We start from the raw sequence: 25562 nt of genomic DNA on the forward strand, positions 1-25562 counted from the left end.
CCGCGACAGCAGTGACTGCCAATGCCTGACGTCCTCTGTTCATTGTCCTATGAGGCTCACACTGAACCCTTTCCACTGAGCCTCACCAGTTGTGACAGCATTCTCAGGTGATCTTGAGCTGACATTTTTCATGTGTTTTCCCCTCCGTCTTGGAGTGTGCACTTTTGTCTCGGCTAGTCTCAAGGGAGTGATTTTATCCCATCAGTTATGAAAGAGAGGATCACGGTGTACTTCCTACAGACATAAAAATGATGAAGTGGGTGCCTTAGGGAGGAAGGATGTCTTTCATGCCTAGCCTGGTGCTTTGAGTCCCCAAGACAGGCCCCTTCCCTGGGATGCTAAGGAAGCTGCTGGCTCCTCCATTCTGTTCTCCAAGGCGGCAAGAATGAAAAACATTGGCTCATTCTCCACACAAGCAGCTGTCAGTCCTTCCTGAGTACAGGCATTTCCACCACCTATGAACTCATGGCTGTTTGCATAACTCCATACTGCCTGTTCCTGCCCCCATACAGCTCCTTTAACATGGGTTTCCAGGATGACCTTGATAAGACATAAACCAAGTGCTTCAAGGATTAACACACTTGCAACAAAGTCCTCCACCTCCAGAGTCTTGTGTGTTCTTCCCCAGAGAGGCTCTCCCAGATCACCCCAGTCCCCCTTGCTGCGGCCCTCACTTGGTCCCATAGTCATCCTTACGTCTGCACACTGCTTGCCTAGCCTGGCTTGATGTTTTCCTCTCTGCCTCATCTTCCTCCTCTAAGCGTCAGCAGGCTGAGGAGTGGGTCGGTTTGCTGATACTTGCTGTACTGGGAACAGTGCCTTGCTTCTTGTGGGTACTCAGTCAGCTGTGGCTGGATTACCGAGGCTCACAGGGTGAATGCGGAAGTGTTCAAGAGAAAGCAGTGGGCTCCTGCCTGAGCCGAGATTGTAATCTCCTTTGTCAACGACTCAGGAAATTGTAACAGTAAACACTGCTCAATTTCAAGATCATTGGAAATTTTTTTTTTATTGAGGTGTAACTAAGTTACTGCCACATTTACCTTCAAAATGCACCATTCAGTGGTTTTTAGTATTGAACTGTGTAAATGTCACCGTCATATAATGCCAGTGCCATATTTTAGCACCCCCAGAAAGAAATCCTGTGCCCGACAGCAATCACTCCCTGATTTTCCATAGCCTCCTCATAGCTCTTGGAAACCACTAATTTTTCTGTCTCTGTGAACTTGCCTGTTGTGAGCATGCCATGTAAGTGGAGTTCTGTACATGTGCTGGGCTTTTTCACATTGCAGTACCCATCAGTGATCCCCTTTCTGGTTAAATAATATTCCACTGGATAGCCATACCATTATTTAGTTACCCACTAATCACTTGGTGTACATTATGTTGTTTCTGCTCTTTGAAGCAATCAGATACTGAAGTCCAGGGTACAATTCAGGACATCCTGGCCTTAGTCAAATCCACCAAGTAAAGTTAGTTTCAAAATGTAAAATCAACATAGGAATTAAAAGCAAGATACTGCCAAAACCATGAAACTACCATTTCGACATCCTAAACTAGAAAAGGGAAATTTAATATCAAAAATAAGCCAAGCCAAACACCATACAATGCACTTTAAACATGCCAGATCTCTTGCTGTGTTTTCCTGGGAAACAGTCCACATCAGCGGGCTTCCACCCAGCCGTCCCCAGCAGCTGCTGCCTGGGGAAACCAAATCCAGAAAAGTCTCGAGGATCCTCGGCTTTTTCTTCAAAGAATGAGTTATAGGTAGCACGGGCTTCCGTCCCCAGTTTGGTGTTGAGAGCTGTGTAATTGTTCTGAAGTGAGTGCTAGGAGATTGGGAGACTTGTTGTGCTTCGGAAGGAAGGAAAAGCTGGAGCCCATGGAAGCATGCAACATGAAACGTAATAATCATTTTTAGTGGAACAGGTCCAAGAGTTGTCTATAGATGTCTTAGAAAACCCAAGAGCTTTTGGAAGTCTGTGGGGTCAGAATTTGAGTCTTTATCAATTTTAGTATTAGTCGGTTTTCTGTCTTTTTCAGTTATGATACAGACTCAGTGTGGGATAAGTCCCATGGTGCTTCGGTGACTAATCTCCACTGCCGTATACACCCAGTTTCACTTCAGGTTGCCCGTGAAGAAGCTGTCGGCCAGTGCTCTGATTAACCCTTGAACTCTGGTGTGTCTCAATAGAGTTCTGAGAGACAGGCTGGGCAGACCTGAAAGCACACAGCTCAGCATCTCACCCTGGGGGAAAGGATGTTCTCTTCGTGAGTTGAGACACTGGCTGCCACGGGATTAAAGTCTTGCGTGGCACCACGTGACCAGTGGATTTTAATGTAACCAGGTGCACAGAGGTCACTGGTGGAGTTTCAGATTCCGTGCTGGCAACCAGCCTTTAAAAAACAAATCCAAAAATCAGACCTCTACCTCTGGGGGTGGGAATGCTTGTTGAGTTTTGATGTCATATAAAAGAATTACTGGGAAAGATTACCAAAAGAAACATAGACACACCCATCATAACTCCGTGTATATCTCTACAAATCCGCATTTCTCTGAAATATTGTAACCAAAGCACCATGGGAAGAGCCCAGCTGTAGTCTGTTAAATTCTGGACATTAAGGAGATTAATGTAAAATAATGCCAATTTTCTCACTCATTTTTGTTTAGGAAAATAGTTATTTTTCATAAAATGTGTTTATATGACTTAGTACTGGGTTTATTACTGTTATTTTTAGATAAAAATACAGATTTTTTTTAATGTTCTGTTTTAATTTCTAATTTGGTAAATACTGATAGCTATAAAGCATGTATGCAGAAGCCCCTGGGGATGCGCAATCATTTCTGAGTGAGTCCATAGACCAGGAACGACAGCCAGTAGTTTAACAGAGCCATCCAAGTGTCCCTGCCTCCGCCCAGACAGCATATGTAACTTGAGTGAACCTGAAAACCACCCGAGTGGGGAGCCTCATGACGGAGCTGAGATCCCTGGGACTGAGTATCAATATTTTCCACCAGTAATAGCATCTCCTGGTTAGTTGCTACTCCTTCATCTGCAGTTATTTTTTGTTACTTATTCCTAGAATAACAAAAGACTTTAAATGTGCCCAGAAGTCCAGCCAGACCGTCAAAGCATCGTGTTCATGAGATCGGCTTGGTGTATGGTTTTTCATGTCTCCCTCTTGGTCCCATGTTAACAGCCTCGTTGAGAAGGGTCCAGTGACTCTTCCTGACGCTGTCAGCCTTCTGAAAATCTTATCCTGTCAATACCAGAACTTTAGGCTTTCCAAATGATTAAGAGTTCAACATTTTTGCGTATTTGTTTATTTTCATCTTGTGGAGTCTAAGAATTGGTTAGCAAGTCAGATTTCCCATTTGGTGTTTAGTTTGTGACCCGTCTGCAGCAGCTCCGTGAGGAAGAGCATGGTCTCAAAGAAAGACTTCAGTTCTAGCCCCACGTGCACCTCTAGGTTCTTCTCGTGTTCAGAATGACTAAGTTGCTGTCTTGGTTTTGAACCTTCCTCCATTTTCTTCCCTAACAAGCCTCTCTTCTTCCTTGCAGGCACAGTATTCGGAAATGGGAAAACCTCAGATTACTTGCTTCTGGGAAACTTTGTTTACACTGTGAGTTCTGCCCCCTTGCGTGCTTCTGTCTAAAGCCACTGCTTTTTGTCTCTGCCCCTTTCCTTTCAGACTTAAACGTGTGCAGGGTGGGGTTAAGGGTCATTTAGGGTTTCCTTTAAAAATGAAATAAGGCATTTGGAATATTAAGAACTTTCTACATATGGTTTTGTTGGGTTTGTTTTGTGTATTGGGCTTTTTTGTTGTTGTTTGTTTTGTTTTGAGATAGGACCTCACTGTGTAGCCCAGGCTGGCCTTTAACTCAAAGTACTCTTACCTCAACCTCAACCTCACTGTGTAGCCCAGGCTGGCCTTTAACTCCAAGCCCTCTTATCTCAGCCTCCCAAGTGCCAGAATGATCCCCTGGCACAGGCACACCACACCTGTTCTTTTTAAGTATGATTCGGAGTCACTGACTTTAAAAGATTTCTGTTACTTTGATTTTCAGTATTTCCTCTTTACTCTTACTTTCCCATTAATTCATGTTTAACTTTCTCCTCTAATTTATCTTACTGCCATCACTTATGTGTGTGTGTGTGTGTCTTACTGAATGCTTACAACATCATCAAAGTATTCTTGGGTGTGTAGCCAGTGATCTCTCTAAAGGCTTGTGCTAACTAACAGTAGAGTGATTTGGGACGGAAGAGGTGGCTCAATGGTTAAGAGCACTAGCTGCTTCTGAGGACCTGGGTTCAGTTCCCAGCACCCACGTGGTGCCTCACAGCCATCTGTAACTCCAGTTCCAGGGGGTTTTCACACTTTCTTCTGGCCTTGACAGACACCAGGCACACAAGTGGTACACACATATACATGCAAGGAAATATCCAAACACATAATATTTTTAATGAGAGAGACTCGCAGGCTTAGGTAACGTTTTCCCCACAACTGCCAGAGACCCACCAAGCTCTTCCCACTGCCTCTAAGATGCCAGAAAGCACTCAGACCATTCTTCTGCTAAAACTCAAGAGGTCTGTGGACTGCTAGGGCCCATGGTCAGACAGCTGAATGCAGAGCACAGTCATTCCAACCTGAACTGTATATTCCGTGACCAACACCCTGTCTATTCCTTATACACCTCACTCCCCACCTGTTCACTCACTCACTCAATCCTCTTTGGCCTCTGTGTAGAGAAAGCGGGCCAACCAGCTATTGGTGTGGCTGACTCTTTGATAATTGTCCTCAAGTGTCATTTTGAGCCTAAGAGCCTTTGAACTCAGAGAAGAACGCCTTTCAGTCCCCAACACTGAAAACTAAAATACACAAATCTCAAGGGTTGAAAGAACTGAATGATAAGAAATTAGGTTCATTTGCTGTATTGACTTGTTTGAACTCTCAACTTCACACAATCTAGAAGAGAGTCTTAATGAGGAATTTTTTAGACCCACTTGTCCTATGGGCGTATCTATCTGTGGGGATTGTTAATTGAATTGAGAAGACCCTCTATTGAATGTGAGTATCACCACTTCATGGTTTGGGCTTTGCATTATATAAAAATAGAGAATTCCAGCTGAGTATTAAGCAAGCGTGCACAGAGACGTGCACTGATTCTCTCTCTCCACTTCCCTGCGGCCATGATAAATAATTCTAGCTGAGTATTAAGCAAGCGTGCACAGAGACATGCATTGGTTCTATTTCTCCTCTTAACTGTGGATATGATGCGTGATGGTCCTGCCTTGATTTCCCTATAATAATGATGGGAACCAGGAATTGTAAGCCAGGCCAAATCAAATGTTTCTGTATTGCTCAAAGCGGGGTGTTCTATCACAGCGACAGAAGTCATACTCAGTCCGAGGGCTTCAGGTTTGGGAAAATCTTGGGATTTCTTTCCACTGGTGTCTTCCCACTGAAGGAGTAAAAAGAAAAACAATGGTTGAGAGGGTTGTTCTCTTATAACATGAATGCCAAAACAGAACTGTGTATATACTTAACTAGGTAGCTGAAAATAAGCTACAATTTATATTTTGGCTGTCTCTTGGGGACACACTATAACATCTCGGGTCTCAGACGAGTGCTTTGCTTTCATTCACTTTCTGGAAATTTTATGTAGCTTATGCTAATACTTACTAATATGGGTTTAGTATCTGCAGATATTAATCATAATTTACCAACAGATATCCTGATGAGAAAGCCCAACTGTACCCCTATACCTTAAATTTTCAAGCCTGCTCAAAAATGTCTAAACATGTACTGTCCCCAAAACCTGAAAGAAGGATTGGGCCCTATGGGCATTGGCAGTAGCCAGTACCAGGCAAGAAATACATTTTCAGTGCTATGAGTTAGTCCTAATGCCCAGAGTTTCCTTGATTCATGATGTTTCCGTTTTTTACATGAAATCATAAATAGGTCATAATAATATGAGCACTGGTCTGAGTAGTCTGTATTCAGTGTTTTAATCAAAAACAACCTTGTGAGGAAGACGCTCTCGTTGGTCTTTCATCACTACAGACAAACCTCTGCACAAAAAAACTGAAGAGATGAAGTTGATTTGCTCACAGTGTCAAAGGTGTTAGTCCATCCTGGTGGGAAGAGCAATGATTAATCTTGGTTGTCAATTTGACACACTTGGGAAGAGGAAATCTCAAGTGAGGAATTAATCACCTCCATCAGATTGGCCCGTGGGCATGCCGTAGGGCATTCTCTCGATTGCTAATCGATGTAGGTGGTGCCATCTCTGGACACATGGGCTTGGGCTGCATAAGCCAGGTAGCTGATTGTAAACCTAAGAGAAGTCCCTCTGGCCTCTGCTTCAGTTACTGTCTACAGGTTCTTGCCTTGAGTTCCTGCCCTGACTTCACTCCATGATAGACCTGCAAGGCTAAATCAGCTCTTTCCTTCCCAAGTTGCTTTTTGTCATGGTGTTTATCACAGCAGCAGAAAACAATCTAGAACAGAAATTGGTACCAGAAGTGGGGTGTTGCTCCAACTAACCTGACCATGCTGTGTGTGGGGAATAGTGTAGCGCGTCAGACTGGAAATGACATGGAGTGCTCAGAGCTTAATGGGCTGATCTGTGAGAGCTTAGAAGACAACAAAGACAGCCGTCTGAAGTGCCAGAGAGACGTTTGAGAGCCCCGCAAAGACTCTTGGGGCCATTAGTATAATATTTTGAATTTAAAGTCTGAAGTGTCTGGTCAGCTGGAGCTGAAGAATCAGCAGTGCTTAGCAAGAGGACTAGGGTCACGGAAGCAAAACCTTTTCTTTGCCAGGACAGTTGAACAATAGGTGCTGGGCAGCAGGGGCCAGAAAATTGCCATGGAGATTAATAAGAGACCTCCTCTCAGATGACTTCAGCCTGTGTCAATCTGACATAACACTAGACAGGACACCCATATAATCACCCCAAATGGTGTGTGGTTTCAAGAAGTGACTGACTCAGCAGGGTGGTGGTGCACATCTCTAATCTCAGCACTCGGGAGGCAGAGGCAGATGAATGTCTGTGAGTTCGAGGCCAGCCTGGTCTACAAGAGCAAGTTCCAGGATAGGCTCCAAAACTACAGAGAAACCCTGTCTCAAAAAAAAAAAAAAGAAAGAAAGAAAGAAAGAAAGAAAAAGAAGTGGCTGACTCTCATAATCCTACATTTGCAGAATTATATATACATAAAGTTCTAGAATAAAGACTGAGATTCTTAAACATCTAGTTGTTTTGCTTCTATAGTTTCTCTTTAAAATTCAGGAAGTGAAAAAGATTCTGTTAAAGGAAGCTTGAGAGCCCACATTAACACAAGCACATGCCATCAGTGCTCATGGATTGTACAGGGTACAACCAGCAGGGCCCTGGGTAGCCTCCTTGACGGGCTCTGTGGCAGTGAATGTGAGCAGAGGCAGAAGAGGGGCAGCAGCAAAACCATGCACGTGGCAGCTGTTGCCATGGCCCAACGAGTGCCATTAGCCTGAACAGTGAGTTTGAGAGGCACAGAGCTGGCTTCATGCACAGAACCTATTGTTCTTTGAAAGGGCTCTCTTGACAGAGTTGGATACCATGACACATGTTAGGAGACAAAGTAACATTTTTTCTTTCTGTTTTTAGTTTGTAGTGATAACTGTGTGTTTGAAAGCTGGACTGGAAACCTCATACTGGACATGGGTAAGAACAACTCTTGGCACGTGTCTCTTTATTACAAAGCCTGCAGTTATTGCTTGCGGAGCATTGGGCACAGAGGGAGGGAAGTAGGGACTGTGCGTTGAGAACATTGACTTAAATGTGTTTATTATTGAGACCTCTCGAGCCTTTAGCAGTGTTGTACACTGTCACCAGCTCACAAAGATGGAGTCTTTCAGGCTAGTGATGCCATTGGACTGGTGTTCCACAGGAAACCTGTTAGAACAAAGAAAATTAGTTGAGATATAACAAGCTTTCTTATGAGACTATCGTTGGATTGCCAGCCCCCAAATAATGAAATGGAGACTTTTTATTAATTATGAAAGCTTGGCCTTTAGCTTAGGCTTGTTTCCAACTAGCTCTTATAACTTAATTAATCCATTTTTTTTTAATCTACGTTCTGCCATATGGCTCAATTACCTCTTCTCGGTACAGCACTTTCTACCTGCTCCAAATCTGCTGGTGAATCCTGCCTAGGTCCCTCCTCCTTTTCCTCTTTCTCCCTGGAAATCCCACCTATCCCCTCTTGCCTAGCTATTGGCCATTCAGCTCTTCATTAAATTAGCTAGAAGACGCCTTGTCAAAGACACGTCTTCACAGTGTGCAAAAAGATTATCCCACAACAATGAGATACCTGTCTTCAGACACTTAACAAATGAACACTCGGTATAAAACATGTTCTACTTTCAACACATTAGTTTTGCAGCTTGTTCACTTCTAGATAGGGAGAGTTACTACAGAAAACATAATTATAGTTCAGTGCTCAAGGAGGAGGGAAATGAAGTGAGAAATTTGGATTTGACATCTATTGACTTTCGTGTAATTCTTTCTTGTGTGTCTAACGTCTTTGAGGAAGAGCTTGCAGAGCAAGGATGAAGGAGAGTGGAAGCTATGGGTAAAAAGGATAAATGTCAGAGCAGAGGACAGTGGAGGCAATTGCAGGATGAATGCACGCAGTTATAGCCCAATCCCGGGAGGTGGGGTTTTTCTGAATTTAGTACAGATCAGAAGAGACTCTGCAACCGTCTTCATAACGTTTGCATGCTTGACTGACCCAGATTTCCTTCCTCACAGTTCAGCCACATTGCCATCTGGGGCAGCATTGCGCTGTGGGTGGTGTTCTTTGGAATCTACTCATCTCTGTGGCCTTCCGTTCCCATGGCCCCTGATATGTCTGGAGAGGTAATGTATGTTAATGACTCATGACCCAGCAGAACCTTAGAAATGGGTATCCCGTTACCGAACCCTGATCCCACTCAGCATGACTTTCCATCTTGAGGGTCTCTGGTCAACTGCGTTTGACCACCCTCAAATGCCATAGGTGGGAGAGATAAATCTCCAACCAGTATTTTAAACTTCAACATTTAACTTAAATCTGACTTATCCTTTAGTAAACACACTGGAACAATAAAATATGGTTGTAGGGAATTTGAATCTTGTCACGAATACCCATATAGAAGATACCATTTTAAAAAGTAGACCATAAATCCACAAGTACGCTCAGGATAAGAGACTTAGGGAAATGGTGTGTGGCTCCTTCTTTGGGACAATCTGTCATTCCCTCTGTTGTCTCTGATTCCAAGACGAAGTCAGTCATCACGAGATGAAATGTGCTTTTCAGGTTGTCCAAGGACAACAGCTTGACTCTTCATTTTGAAGGAACTGAGGCACGTGACATCGCAACCTTATCATACTCCATTTTCAATTCTGTCTTTCAGTTTCTTGTTACACTGGGAGGAATTGAGTTATTAGGTGCTCATAGGGGAGTGTCAAACTATCCCCTTTCCTTCAGAAGAGGGTCCAGCAGTAGGAGGGTTTATGATTTCAATTGCAGGAAATTTGACATAAAATGTATGAAAGAAAATGTGGAAAACATTTCGGGATTTCCTGTGACCTCACAGTTACTTGCAAATCAAGGTAATGTGAGCCCTGTTGCGGGCTGTTGTTTCGCTGTTTTCACCAGAGCCCTCTCCAGCGGTCTGCACGGAGTTTCTGCCCGTTAGTCTGCCTGAGTACCCTTCACTTTTGACAGTCTGGTTTATAGATCATTTTCATGAAATCTGATCTGACAGCACCCTGCTTTTTATAAATTAACAGAATACAGGCACTTTTTTAAAAAAAAATGTGGTTAAATTTATTAGAGAGAGGCATTCTATACTATTCCAGGGAAACCAGATGCATCGACCAGCCCGCTTGTCCCTCCATCACATGGAAAGGCATCTTTTGAAACATACACACTCTAAAGCCTAGCAAGTTTGCAGAATGTGTTCTAAAGAGAACAGAGAGAAAGCTACAAATGCAGCTCCTTTTTGCCTTGGTTCCCAAGTCGTTTTTCCTGCAGAGAAACACGTTCCATGCATGTGACAGTGCATGTCGCCTCTCTCTGACCTAGTCCTGCCATGTCCTTGCACTGGGATGTCTGCCTGAACCTGCTTTTCCCCCAAGGTCACGCCTAACTGAGTCTCTTTCACTACACGTTAAGTCCACGGCATTTACCTTGTTTCTTCGTGTTTATTTCATCTTCAAAATGAGTGCCACAGAAGACTTTGAGACCCCGATCATTTAAGTAGCTGTGGCTAGTGGATCTGATGACAGGAACTGAGTCTTTGACCACCTACTTCTAGGACAAGTGTAAAGTATGGTTGGCTTTTAGCCAGCCACATATAATTCTACCCCTGCCTGTAGAATTCCTGGTATTACCCAAACACAGAACTTAATATTGTCTCCTGAGACGCACAGCAGTGCCGTGTTTAACTCAAAGTGAAATGAATGTCAGTACTCCATCACGTTTCTGTTCGCTTCGTGGACGCTGGGACCTGATAATGGGAGTCCTGTTTCTTCCAGCTTCATGACTACTGCAACTTTGACTTAAGTATTTCCATGGCTGGAGATTCGTTGAACATAGAAGGACCGAATTAGTTCAGCTGTAGTCTTTACTAGCTTGTCCAAAACATGTCAGCTTCGCTGTCCCAAAGGAAAAGATCGAGTCTTTAACATTCTGTCGCCCTTCAGTGCTTGTCACGTCTTTTGAAGTGTGTGTACATGAGTGTGTGTTCAAGTGACCCTCATCTCCAGCTAAGGGTTTGACAGAAATGCCAATCGTGTTGTCAAACATAGGTGGTATCCATTTGTTGCTTGAGCAGTGGGGTAATCGGAACCCCTCTTTGTAGCAGTTCATGATAAGCACAGTCACTGGTTGTAGTAAACCTCAAATCACTTCAGAAAGAAGTGATTTCTCTTGTGTGTGAAATTTTACAAAGCCTAAAGTTCTATATTTCAATCGAGACTACAGAACATGTATATATATGAATGAAGTTTTCGTTCCTGTGCCAAGGTTTTCTATCCGTTATAAATCTGTGCAGAATTGATTGGTCATCTTACAGTTTATTTAGTCATCTAACTTTCATAACAAAGCTGTTACAGCATATATAGGGCAGTAGATTATTGTAGGTTGCGGCGGTCAGCTCTGCCCGTCTTGCCATGTGCTATATAATACACGCCGTGAAACACCACCCAGGACAATGCCCAGAATGTAAGGATAGTTCATGAACACCTGACACACCGAGTAACAGCTTTCTGTCACCACAGTCGCAATGTCATTGGTGTCTGATTGAGGGATTCTACCTGCCCTACCATCCTGTCCTTCCCTGTCTCGGCAGCACTTCCTCCCGAGACAAAATTTTGTACATGGGTGTCTTAGAGTGTCTATTGCTGTCAAGAAACAACTTGACAACCCTTATGTAGGAAAACATTTAATTGGGTGGCTTGCAGTTTTAGAGGTTTAGTCCATCATCGTGGAGGGGCGTGGCAGCATGCAGGCAGATTTCAGGCAGCATGTAGGCAGGTTAGGGTATTGGAGAGGTAGCTGAGAATTCTGTGTCTTGCAGGCGAGAGGAAGCAATCTGTCTCACTGGGTATGACTTGAGCATATATGAGCCCTCAAAGCCCGCCCCCACGGTGACATACTTCCCCCAACAAGGCCACACCTCCCATTATTGCCACTCCCTTTGGGGTCCATTTTCCTTCAAACCACCACAATGGGTGTATTTTTAGTTGCTGAAAAGTTTAATATATGGGCAGGCTTTGGAAGCTGAGACACTCGATGGCCTTAAAGGGACAATGGCTGAATAGAGGAGCTACTCCAAAAGGTAGTCAAGACCTGTGAAGAGCCATAGCACCAATCAGCCAGTGCTATTGAACTCGAACTTGCCCTCAGGTTCTTCTCCAGTGACTGCGTGCATAGTCAGTCTGACAAACATCTACAGGGATTCCTCCACATCAGCCACTGTTCCAGGTTCTGGATTCAGGACTGACGGAGATCGTGTCCTCCGGCATCTGACTTCTCTAGTGGGAAGAGAAAGATGCTGGATAAATAAGCGGAATATACATGGGTAGAGAAGTGCAGTGGGCAAGGGTACCATGTGCCAGGTTTCCTACAGACCCCTGAGGCTTCTGCTCACAGTCAGACACTAAGCCACTGGAGGAGCCTCAAGGTCTCATGGCCTGACTTGAGCTTTGCACGGGGCTCTGCCTGTTGTGCCAGGAGCCTACGCATGCTTATTTCAGGGAACCAGGTGAGAGATAGCGGTCTCTCGGACCAGGAGAGCAGCGGTCCAGAGAAGAGATAAGATGCTGAGAGCTTCAAGTGGTGGGATTTACAGGTAGGTGGAATGTTGGCAGGGAGAGGGAGCTTCAAGACTGACTCTATAGTGTTTGCTGTCAACAGAACAAGAACACATTAGACATTAACACCCTGGGTCCCATCACAGGCTTGTTTTAGTGGCCAATTTCAAGATGAATTAACTGAACAGTTAAATCTGACCTCGCATGGGAAGTGGCAGAAGGCTTTCAGCAATGCAATTCTCTGGTACTAGATGCTTGGTTAGGTATCCCTGAGTTTGCAAGGATGCTCCCTTCTGGTGGGTGTCTCGTGGGTTTTCATAGGGAAGGAAACCTGCTGTCTGTCATCCTACAGTGCTGCTTTTCCCAGGCATTGATGCGGCAAGGGTCATTGCAGTGCCCCAGCAATGAGTCCTAATCACCGTTGTCTTATCCACTTACACGGGACAGGGTGGCCCCAGGGCGCCATGATAAATGTTAACTGAGCATTCATTTAAACTTCGGCTGTGTCTTCTGCAAATGGAAGAAAAACAGTAGGGTAGAAGTCGCAGAGAGATCGATTTCAGCTCAGATAATGCTGGACTTGCCAATGTCATGCTCAGGTGATGGTGACCAATTCAGTCACTAGCAACACTGAGGCAGCGACTCATCCACCCCACACCTCCATGGTGCCTTCTGTTCCTAGGCATCCCCTCCCCCACCCCACGGCTTCTAGGGCCTCTTAAGTAGAACGAGTTGAAAGGGCTCTGACTCTTACTAACCAGGTCTCAGGGTGTGAGTTATATAAATCAGGTAATGTACAGATACGGGTCCATGCTCTCAATTCAGCTCGGTAGGCACTCACATATAGTTCTGGAGTTTGGAGGCATCTCCACCTTGTGCTTTTGGTTCATATTTGCAGCCCTGCCTGAAGACACAGCCGTTTTTCACAGCATGTGGAAGGGAAAACCCTTGCTCACTGAGAGCAGGAGAAAAGAGAGCCCAGGATGATGTCCAGGCCGCACATTTCAAGGCAGGCATGGCTGTGTTAGTTAGGTCATATTGTCGTGAGCTGAGAAGTAGCCAATGACTAGCTAGTGACCCAGAAAGTGCAACCTTAGGACGTTCTTTTCAAATGCCGCTGGTTTCCTCTGACGAGCTGAGGAATTCTATATCTTGTCTTTGGCGCCCCTTGTTGTTCCTACTCCCAGATGGGAGCTCTTTCTTTTCATCTTGTGGCCATCTTCCTGCGTTCATGTATCTTGTTACTTCAGGGCTTTACCTGATCAGCTTCTTCGCTTAACCAGGTGGGAAACTGTTTCTGCCTCTTTAAAAAGGCCCAGAGTTCTCATCTCTTGGTATCAGCACCCACCTTTCTTCAGCTCCTCTATGGAACCTACAGGGAGATGGCTCAGCCATAAAGAACTTGCCAAACGCCCATGAGCATTATGAGTTCATCCAGGACCCAAGGGTTGTCTGGTCAGTTGGTTGATTGGTTGGTTGGTCTTTTAAATGCCAATGGTATAATGTAATCCTATGCTTGTAAACCCAACACTGGAAAAAAAAAAAAACAAAAACAAGCAAAGCAAATCACCCACACATGCACACAGACACTTTAGAAATTCTATCTTCATATCCTAGACTTTGACCTATTTTAATAACAAAATCAGCTACTCATGATGTCATCTTATTTTTTGAAAGAAAAAACTCTGAAATGTCATGTGTTAGAGTAAGAGAATGCGTGGTTACCGCTGATCTGGGGCACCGTATACCTGACCGAGACACTCTTAGAAACCCTCATTGGTGTTCACTTACCCGGGAGCCACAGCTCCAGTTTGAGGTGAAACCTAGCGCATACCTCACAGTCACAGTGGTCCAGTCCCCTCCTCAAGGTCCTGAGCGTCTGACCTGTACTTGGAACCCAGCCTCTTCCTGTCCGCATGATCACCATGCCATCAAATATGGTCATTCACCTTCCTTCACTGACCTCTTCTTCCTGCGCCATGACGGCTTTTCTCCCAGCCTTAGCAACAGTAGGTGCTTAGCCTTCATTCGGTACCAGTGTCGTAGATTCAAGCATTTGTATTTTTTTCTGTGTGCTTGGTGAAGGGGCCAAATGCTGCACGTAGCATTTCCATCACCAGCTGTCCTCAGCTGCCTCTGTCACTGTTTGGAGGGTTGTTTCACGCAAACCCATGGCTTCTTTTCCTGTGGACTTGCAGAAGGATCATCCACACGTCAGAGCCTTGCTCATCTTCCACTGACTCCTCTTTGGTGGTTCTTAGTGGTGGGTAGGGTGTTCCTGGGTGAGAACATTCTTTTGTAGTTGTACACTGTGGTTCTAGCATAGTCTTCTGCATCCCTCCCCGGCATGATGATCACACGATCATGATTAACTAGTAACTCTGTGCCAAAAATTGCGAAAATACTATTCTTAAAAGAAATGATGACGTTGGTAGAAGAAAGTGGATTCTATGAAGCTAGACAATTGGAGGGAAATCTTTAAAAATAAAGAGGAAACAGCGACAAGCTAAATATGTTACTGTTTTCCCCACCACTCACAAATGTGGTTGTGATTTAAGAGGGGGACTTTTTTCTTCAGACTTCACTTGTGTTTTTTTCACACCAGGACAACAGTTTATGGGGTACGGCAGGCCCTGGGGATAGCGCTGTGTCATATAAACATAGACCAGCCTGCTTTTCAGACTTGTCTAGATGACGGCACTGGGTAGTTTTTGGAATTTCCAGAAGAAAATGTTTTATCCAAAATGATTAGTAAACTAGATTAAAAAAAAATTAGAAAAGTAGCTATATCAAACTCTATCAAGGGTCATTTCACATCAGGATTAATACCAGAAGCTAGGTTGCAAGAATGAAAAGAAAAGAAAAAAAGGAAAACTTTTAAATTTATTGTCGCCTTGCAGACACACACTGTAAAGTACCCCACCCCCAGCGCCATCTGTTCCTGCTCTCCCTGGCCTCAGGGACCTATAAAACTACTGAAGGAAATTGAAGTTAAGGAAAGAGCATGTGTTTTACAGAATTTCAGATCTCTTGATTGAGGTTTGTAAAGCCTGTCTGAAAAACAGTAAAAAATTTTTGTTGGGCCCTTCGATGTCACCCCCTAAGAAAGACATTCACGAATTGCAACACTGATAAGATTTTCCTAAACTGTGCTATTGCCTATTCCCAACATCATAAATCATACTTCAGATGAGGAATTTCCTGGTTAAAATAGTCCTTACCCATCTATCAGCTCTTAATTACTGGACAGCAATATAATAACTTATTGGTTGTAAGGCCAGGGCTCCTGAGTGGGGCAGGGTTTTTATCTGAGATTACTGTGTTAAGTCAAGTAGCCTGGAGGGACCCACTAGCCTAAACGCCAGCAGAAGTTCATCAGTGAGCTAAGGACAATTGGCAGCCTAGCCAGTAAAGCATGCCCTTGATCACAGACCCATGCCCTTGACAGTAAGGGAGACAGCTGGTAGGTTGCCATTTCCAGGCCCTTCCTGTTCAGAGAAGCCTGTCTAGTACTGCTAAAGCAGAAGAAGAGGATTCGGACTCAGGACCTTTGCACACACTTTAAAATGGACACGTTCTCATGAGAGCCATGGAGAGATGTGGCACAACATCTTTTCCTCCCGTGCAGAGCAAGTGTCAAACTTAGTCCAGGTTCTGTCATAGGAAGCAGAGAGCAGAACTGGTCCTTGCCCATTGGTGGTCTCCCTGCTAATGGCATAGTTGTGAGCCGGATGTGGTCTGCCCAGTTAACCGAGCAAGGACAGAGTGCAGCATGTGACAGATGTTCGTAAGAGCAGGGGGACTTGATGTGTCAGTTACTCCTCTAAGTGATGAGTTAGTGTCAGTCATTTTATAAAGGAAAACATAATGGGAAGAAAAGTGTAACGGAACAGGATAGAGGATGGATGCCCAAGAAGTGTTTGCGAAGCTAGGACAGTTAGACTGAACTTAGATGCCTGTTGTATGTAAAAGAATACCTCAGGATTAAGGAAGAACAGTTGTCTGTGGTCTAAGGCTGTGGTGCTTTAAAGGAAAATGCCCCCCCAAAGGGAGTGGCACTTTTAGGAGGTGTGGCCTTGTTGAAGGAAGTGTGTCACTGTGTGGGCAGGTTGTGAGGTCTCCTATGCTCAAGATACTGCTCAGTATGTCAGACCACTTCCTGTTGTCAGCGAGTCAAGATGTAAGAACTCTCAGATCCTTCTCCAGTATCCTGTCTACCTGCGTGCTGTATTGCTCCCCAGCATGGCAATACTGGACTAAACCTCTGAACTGTAAGAGAGTCACCAAGATTCAATATTTTCCTTTATAAGAATGGCTGTGGTCATGGTGTCTCTTCACAGCAATAGAAACCCTAATTAAGACAAAGGCATTTCTATTTTTAGATGGTAAGAACATTGAACATTGAGATAATTCATCCTTATATAATTTACCCAGTAACGGCATAATACTTTCAATATGTATTTCTCATAATAATAATAATATTTTGTTACTGACTTCATCCTCATTTTATGTTGTCTTTCCATTTTTAAAATAGCACAATAAGGAAAGCCAAAATGCAACAACTCTGTTCCTAATTACTTTTACTCTTCTGGAAACTGTAGTCCTAGAGAACAGCTTTTTGGAGGCACACAGTTCCCAGCCTTCTCTGTGCCATTTAGGAAGACTGCTCCCATGCCACTTCCAGTGTGCAGAGCTGTATAGCCGGGCTTTACTGCTTGGATAGAAGTGACTTCTGGTTGAGCCAGTTCCCACTAGCGCCTCCTTTTTCCTCTAAGCACCTTCCTTACTGATTTATTCTCGCATCATCTACTCATGAGACAATGGACATGTGAGAGTTTCCTGCACAGCACTGTTGATTCCACACTGGGCATCTTAACTGCTCTCCAGCCCCTCACCGCCTCTAGAATTCTCCACAGAAGAGAATTGTGCTGTGTGCTGGTGTCTACTTTGCATACTTCCTAAGATCTTTGTTTGGTTGGTTGGTTGGTTTTTGTTTTGTTTGGTTGTTTTGTTTTGTCATATATCTCGGGTTCCAGGGTAGCAAAGGATATTCTTCTGTCTTGGATTTGATGAGCCAGATCCTTGCAACCGCTAATGTTGACTGACTGAGAACAGGATTTACAGCAGACAAGACCCTGTGGGGGACTGAGGTTGGGTGGGATGGGATTGGAATTGGAATATGGCCACACACAGTATACTTCTTCCAAAGAACTGTATGACTGCTACTGTAGGCCGAAAAGGAGAAGCCACGTAGAGAGGAGAGCCAAGAAATAGCATATGAAAAATGTAAGAAATACCTGCAATTTGAAGCCAGTCATGGAAATAGTTTGGGGGTTTTGTTGTTGTTTTAGTGATTATTTCACTAAGACATGAAACAGATGATGTTTCCTGAGGAGATTAGCAGATGCATGAGGAGAAGAAGAGAGGAAAAGTAAACTCACAACATACGACCAAAAAAGAGAGCTGGGAGCTGAGGGTTTGAGTTTTCCCCTCACAGTACAAGCAAGCCCCTCTGGGTTTAGAAGGCTGAGCTTAGCCAGAAAGCAGTTAACTTCTTGAATCAACCATTTTATAACCAAATCCTAAAAAAACAGGAGAGGCTTGCTGGTAGCGTTTTCTCTAACCTGAGCCTTTCCTGCAAGAAGTCCTAAGTTCAAAGGTGCAAGGAAAACAGAAGACTCCACTCACCACACCAACAAGGAGTGTGTGTGTGTGTGTGTGTGTGTGTGTGTGTGTGTGTAAGAGAGAGAGAGAGAGAGAGAGAGAGAGAGAGAATTATTGTAATTGTGTGTGTATATGGGAATTATGAATGGATACATTGGAAACAATTTTTTAAAGTCACAAGTTAGGGGCTGGAGAAAGCTACACTAGTTACTTTTCTAGAGGAACTGAGCTGGGGTTGTTCACAAACATCCATAACTACAGCTTCAGGAGATCTGATGCCCTCTTCTGGCCTCTGTAGGCACCTGCACACACACATGGCATGTGCTTACATAGACACACATACACAAAAATCATAAAAAAATAAGCTTCTTAAGGAATTTTTAATTTTTTTAAGGAAAAAAATATGTCTTTTCTGAAATTGCAGTCTTGCCTAAGAAAATAACCTTAGTGTGGAAAAGAACAAATCAAAAAAAACCTGACCAAAGAATTAAAACAATTATTATTTTTATCTTGAGTACTTCTTATAACAGAGAAAATTAATGATGTTTTGCTTTTTAAAAAAATAAACTTATTAGTAAAAACTTCTCAATAACTTAAGTAGCTTAAAATGATTGAATAAACATCAAAAAATAGGTGAGTGGTGGGCCAAACAGCAGCCCACATATTCCTCTGATGTCAGTCACGCTGATGGGCTGTCCGTATCGTATGCTGGACTTGAATAGTTTATCCACTTAACAGATTCACTCTTCTAGTGGCTGTGGGAATACAGCGCTGCAAAGGAAGGGTTTGCTCTGAAGCTTATCATGGCGGGGGGGGGGGGGGGGGAAGGCATAAGTAAATAAATAAATAAATAGATAGATAGATAAATAAATAAATAAATAAATAAATAAATAAATAAATAAGCATAGTGTGTGATGATGACGGAGCTCTGAGTACAAACCTAACCAACCCCGGCTACAGATGCAGGGGTCTCTAGGACCACCAAGGCTGACAGACATGCTAGCATTCCGTGTGTACATTCATGTCTTACTCTATACACATATATCTTACTATATATATGTTTATATATTGTAAAAGGGAAGCAAAAGGCAGTTCAGTTCAACATGATTAAGTAGACTGTATTGGTTAAAAAACCTTGAATCTGACCCCAAGTTGTTTATTATGGGCATGTTTAAGCACAGCACAGTTTGGGGGGGCGGAGGGGGGAAACTTCCTGGTGATAATTAACTCAATGCCGTGTACACAATAAAGTACAAAGTAAGCTAAATAAATGTGGGACATGACTACATCAGAACTCCTTGTAAAGAGCATGTGATCCGTTCCGTGAAGATGGGTTCTAAGACTGACTGAGAGAAATAAGCTTATGATAAGGGTCGGGGGAAGAGTTTGTTGTGGTTTCAGTCACCCAGATAGCACCAAAGTCACCAGACTTTTAACCATGTCGGCTCCCAGCCTTCCAGGTGGATAACAGGTTATGTAACCCTTCCTTTGTAGGAACAACCCAATGTGCTTCATACTCCAGGTTCCCTAGGCTTATCTGTGAGCACAAGGACCCCCATGCCTCCTACATCAAGTATAAGAGAGAGTATAGTGTAAATGAATTATGCCACTTGGGCTGATGATGCTCAACCCAGAAATCATATATTGTGTAGCAAAGCACCCAGTACCAGTACATGAAAAATCCTCATTGTGAGTTATTGATCAAGGGAGTCTGAGGCTTCCAAAACATTATAGGCTATTGTTGCCCTTGGTTTCCCATCAAGAACTGAAAATAAGTCCTTATTCCTGAAGAGCCATGCACTTTGGGTGTCGGAAGAACCAAACTGGATCTAACTTGAAAGCCTGCTCTCTGAGAACTAGCTTTGTTAATACCAGGAGGCCCTGTGCGAGCTGCCAAGGGAGAAAAGCAGCCAGTGTCCCACCTAGCGGTGATATCCATGAAACACAACTGTGGCCAGCATGGCAAGATGTCCCTAAAGGTGCAGTAGTGGCACCTATCTTTCTCGTTACTCAAGGCCCTTCTAAATCCATTTTCTACTCATTACATTCTGTGGGCAGGATCTTACAGAGCTATGTAATAGGTCCCTCACATGGACATGCATTTACTCAACCAGCTGCAGACTGATCTGTTAGCTGTTGCTCTTTTACAGCGAATATCTGAGTTCCATAGCCTTGGAGAGGCATTCCAAGGTCTGGCAGTGCCTTCGAAATAGCAAGCTGCCCCATGCAGCTCAGTGGACTCCCTACTCCATCTCTTCGAGGCCTTCCTTAGGCTGCCCTGCCCTTGCCTCTGAGAGGCTTCGATCACCTCACCACACCTAGCACCCTGGGGCCCTGTAGGACTGGTGATCACCAGGTTGGTGACATGGTAATCCCTCCACAGAAGCTGGGTGCAGATTGACACACAATGCAGAATCTGACACTTCTGTAAGTTGACAGGAGTGTCTGTGGCCCCGTCCCTTTCCCACAGGCTAATGCATTTCCAGGGATCTATGGATTGGTACAGGTGTCTGTTGAACGGCAGCTCTCCACACCCCACGGCTGTGGTGGTGCATTGTTTTATCTGATTTAATTTAGTGCGTTTGTTGGCGACTGCAGGGGATGACTGTATCACTGGCGGATGCTTTGGCTCCTGAGAACACTGTTTTGGCCTTGCCTGTCTGTTGCAATCCATGTGTAGGAAGACAAGCGTGCTCTCCTTGTGCCCAGATAGTAGCACAGAATCACACTCATCTGAGACTCATTCTCCAGCGTGAGATTTTCCACTCACGTCCTCCGAACCTGTGGAAGTTCTGTGTTTCTGGGAATCTGCTCACTTTGGAGATTTCTTTTCCCACGATTTTTAAATATAGAAACCCCGTATAAAGCCTTATCTAGACAATGCCACTTCTTGGTTTTGATTCTTTTGCTGGAGTGCTGTGGATTGAACCCAGGCCTCACACACAGCGCATGGATGGTCTATCCTCTGAGTACTGTCCCAGGCCTGTTTGTCGGGAGTTTTTAAAATTGTTGCTAGTGTTAACTTGCAGCTCCTTTGGATTTATATTATTTTCTCTTACAAAAAAAGAATAAGGAAAGGAAGGGAAGAAGACAGGACTGTCTGTTTTTCTGTCTGAGTTTTAAACTAGCCTTGGTGGAATGTGCCTGTAACCCTAGCACTCAGGAGGCAAAAGCAGATAGATCATTTGCAAGATCAAAGCCAGCCTGGGCTACATAGCAAAAACCTTTTATTTAAAAAAAAAAAACAAAAAAAACAGGTTTTGTTGAACTTTCTTGGTAAGCCACCTATAAAGTTAATATACTATATATATATATATATATATATATATATATGTATATATATATTCTCTATTTCCTGTAGAAAAGCAAATTTATGTGAATGATGTACTTAACCAAGCCCCCTCCTGTTAGCAAATCTTTAAGACTGAGATTTATTAATGATAAATTTATGTTGACTCATACTATATTTTGGCATTGGAAATATTGGATAAGACAACCATTTGTTTGTATGTATTATGTAAGTATGTATTGACCAAAACCATAAAATTTATAGATTACTTTTCACTGAATTTGATTTAAAAAAAAAAAAAAAACTCCCTTCCTTAAAGTTCATGGGAGAGACCACTAGAAAGAAGAGGAGATGAGAGTCCTCTAAAGAATTCCAAAAGTTAAGATAAAAATAGGAGAACGTATCACTAATAATGAATGCAGCCATGTGGATAGCTGAGGAATCAGACCAAAACGTCACTCCCCCTGGAGTCTTGGTGGCTGCCGTGGGCACTGGCAGACCAAGCCAAAGGCTGCAGAACACCAGACCTGCTCTGGTGGGGGCCCAAGGGCTCCCAAAGGTGCTTTTGTTTTAAAAACTCTGGAAGGGTAAGCATGCCTGACCAACCCTTCTAGTGGCCAAGTCAGAAACAGTCAAGGACTGCGCAGCTAAAGGCACCAAATGTGAGTTTTCCATTTTGTCAGGTTGACTGTGAAGAACTTCTGTTGGTGTCCCCACTGTGGGTCAGAGATAAGCGGTTAACTCGTCCTGGTCCTGTACCCCGAAATGCGCTTGTTGTCCTCTCAAATATTCTTCTACATTTACATGAAACTTTCAGAGCACTTCCCCTGCCGGATTGTGTTTTCCATTAGAGGTAGGCCTGCTTTATTTTGAAGCCCTAGTGGTCCCATCTGGAGCCGGTGACCTCGGCAGAGACAAGCAGTCACTTGTTTCCCCAGGCCGAGCACAGGCAAGCCTGCAGTGTACCAACCACACAGCCCTATGTGCACAGACCCCCCGCCCCACAAGCCCCTCTGGGAGCCGCTTTTGTGGCAGATTCTATTGGGTTTCACAGGACCTGGAAGAGGACAAGGGACACTTGGCACTGCCCCCCAATCTCCCACGTTCAGGACCATTTGCAAACTGCTCTCAGAGGGAGCCCCAGACCAACAACCCCTAACAGACGTCCCCATAAGCACCATTGTCTGCACAGGGCTTGCCTTTTCCCAGCTGACCTGCCTGAGAAGGGAGAGATGTGAAAAGTTAGAGACAAACTGGCTTCCACCGAGGGAGGGGAGCTTTCTTGTACAGAAAGGAAGGAAATACCTCTGTGGGATTTCATTTTTTTTACCTCCTCTTCATCCAAAAAAAAAAAAATACAAAGAGACTCTCTGTCTTAAACGGGAACGTCGGCTTTAAATCTCTTAGGTTTGGATTAACGCTGCAAAAGAAAAAAAAAAATCTGACAGGCTTTCAGATATGACTCAGAAAAAGTTTTTCCCCTCAATTCATGTTGTTCATTTGTAAAGGCAAAGACTGGTGGCTGAATAGTGGGCTGAAGTTGCCCCCCTTGGTCATTAGCATGACAATGGACAGAATTAGCAGCCTGCAGGACCCGGAGTTTTTCTTGTCCAGAGAGACGTTTAGCTGGAGGTTAATACAAGGTTTGCCAAAGGCAAGAGGGAGTCTTTCTTCTCTTGCCCTCAACGTTAAAATACTTTAAAAGTAAGCCAGGGAGACATGTTTTCCGTGATGTGACGTAGCAGTCACCTTACCCCTTTCCCCAGAAAGCAGAAGATACGCAAGCATTTTTTGTTTTGTTGGTTCTGTTGTCTTGTTTTCTAACAGCTGTTACCTTGCTAGAAAGCGGCCCTGAATGGCAACAAAGGCCAGTGAGTTGATGGACATTTCCTCTTACACAGTTACTGTTGGTTTTCACTATTGAGGATGTCAGCCAACATGTCCCAGATCATGTTTTGCTTATTAAATCAAGTGACTTTTATGGGGACATTTTTCACTGATTGGTGTCTGGAATATGGGTGCTGTTCCTCAGAACCCGTGTGGCAAATTCTATTTTCTGAGATTTTTTTCTTTTATGATGGCATGTTTTTATTTTAAGTGTGTGGAGATGTCCAGACCCATATTGCCAAAAAGAAAAAAAGATTAAATTCAGTATGCTTGAGTGGCAGCCTATGTCAATAGCCTGTGTGTTCATACAGGGAAAGCCTGTGGGTCCTTTCCGGTGCCCCTTTGAGAGTCAGAACGAATACCGGGTCCGTACATGCTTTAAAATCGATCTTACTATATGATGAGAAGGGATTGACTAGAGCTATGCGTGATTGTGAGTCTACCCCAGAATTAAACTCTAGATCCTTTTTAATTCCTGAAACAATTCCTGAATTCAGGTTTTTGAAGAAAGAACTCTTTCTGTTTGATTTGCTGCAGGATGTAAGTGTGCAGGGGCTAGCTGACCACTGGGTGCTGGAATTAGCACAGTATATTTACAGACTAAGCAGGTACTGCAGGCTTGACCTTGAGAACAAATCACCTCAAACTGAAACCAAAATGTATCTGTTATCGTACAAAACTCGTCTTTTCACACTCTTTGTGACCTAACTCTGTGAATTTATTTTTTAAAATCACAGAACTGATTTGTTTATAGTCTGAAAGACCCTGATACTCAATTTGAGATTTAATACAATGGAATAATTTAAAGTTAATCTTAGTATACCTTTATTTGAGTTTCTAGGTATTTGGTTTGACTTTAACAATCATAGATGTATACCGATTAAAATTTATGTGAATCATTGAACAAAATGAAGGTTACGTCTATTCAGTTGCACAAAATAACCAAGTTGTTACTTTCATAGATATCTTAATTTGATTGTACCATAGTCATAATGTGTCTGGGTGATTGCAATGTCCTGCAGTATGATAAGTGTAAAGTTCATTTTCATGTGCCAGAATTATTGGATCTTGTTTCTAGATATGAATTATTTTATATTTCATATTATTTCATTTAAGTCTTGAATATATTTTATTTTCTCAGAAAGATTGATAATGATGCCCCGTTACAAAAGGTCAAAACTTACACTTTATGTCATTGAGCACAATAATTTTACAAAATTGTGTGTGTGTGTGTGTGTGTGTGTGTGTGTGTGTGTGAAAAGATTTGACGTGTGATCAACTACTTGAGAGGAAAAGCTGGGGTGTAAATGCGTGATAGATATGGCTTTTAATTCCAAATACCTTACGTTTGAGCTTGAAGTATTGTCTTTCCCATTATAAAATGATCTTTAAGTTATCTTACTTACATTATCTGGAGACACTAAGTGTGGGCGGTACACCTCTTGACTGTACGGAAGTGTGTACTAAGTGTGGGCGGTACACCTCTTGACTGTACGAAGTGTCAGCTGTTGGTGATGTCCTCCACAGGCGGCCATGCTCTTCAGCTCTGGAGTCTTCTGGATGGGCTTGCTCTCCATCCCTGTGGCGTCCTTGCTGCTGGATGTGCTCTGCAAAGTGTAAGTGCTGATATATGGCTGTAGACACAGAACTGCACATGTACGGCACCCCTGACGTTTCTGTCGTTCTCAAACATGCAAAATCTGCAAAACAGGGGCCAGGGACGGTTATTTATTTTTAAAGAAGAAAGACGTGATTCGATAAGAAAACTGAATGAGCTGGAAAGGGCAAATGAGAAATAAAGTGGTTACTTCCACGTGCGCGTTGTTGGGCTGGAGAAGATTGTATCAGGGAACATGCTTTTAGAAACCCCCTCCCCAAGACCTCAAAATAGAAAATAAAAAGAAATTTTAGCTCTAAGCATGTTTCTGGGAAGCTATAAAAAGAAATTTCTTGCTTTTCTGATTCTAAATAGATATAAACTATGAAGGGAACAAAAACTTTATTTTTCATAATTGCTATGTTTTAAAATGCTGCCCTACCCTAAAACATAGTTACTAAAGTTAATGATATATTTATTCAGTAACTATTTTAGTATTGTGGATCTCAATTATTGCTATGACTCCTGCCCCTATATTACTAAACAAAAGTGCCCTAGCTTTTTTGGTTTGTTGAAGTTCTGCTTACCCCTGGTTACTGCGTGCTTGCCAAGGGCTCGCCATCAGCCACAGGTCCACATCTGTGAAGTACTCGCAGGAGAATTGTCATGCAAATCTTTCCCCCTGCAGCATCAAGAGGACGGCTTTCAAAACATTAGTGGACGAAGTTCAGGAGCTCGAGGCGAAATCTCAAGACCCCGGGGCAGTCGTCCTTGGAAAAAGGTA

At 43.5% G+C, this 25562-nt stretch overlaps 1 protein-coding gene across 8 annotated transcripts in view; it reads left to right on the plus strand.

The window, feature by feature from the left end:
• Atp8a1 (ATPase phospholipid transporting 8A1) overlaps positions 1 to 25562 on the plus strand; it is a 216597-nt gene that overhangs the window by 180084 nt on the left and 10951 nt on the right. For all 8 annotated transcript variants that reach the window (XM_087908979.1, XM_087908984.1, XM_087908978.1 and 5 more), the window contains 5 exons: positions 3561 to 3622; positions 7647 to 7703; positions 8793 to 8900; positions 24709 to 24797; positions 25467 to 25559. In XM_087908979.1, the coding sequence (XP_087765105.1) occupies positions 3561 to 3622; positions 7647 to 7703; positions 8793 to 8900; positions 24709 to 24797; positions 25467 to 25559 (409 nt within the window). The remainder of the gene's footprint in view (positions 1 to 3560; positions 3623 to 7646; positions 7704 to 8792; positions 8901 to 24708; positions 24798 to 25466; positions 25560 to 25562) is intronic.

The sequence above is a fragment of the Myodes glareolus genome, chromosome 8 (assembly GCF_982192425.1).
Source record: "Myodes glareolus chromosome 8, mMyoGla1.1, whole genome shotgun sequence".
NCBI classification, from domain to species: Eukaryota; Metazoa; Chordata; class Mammalia; order Rodentia; family Cricetidae; genus Myodes; species Myodes glareolus.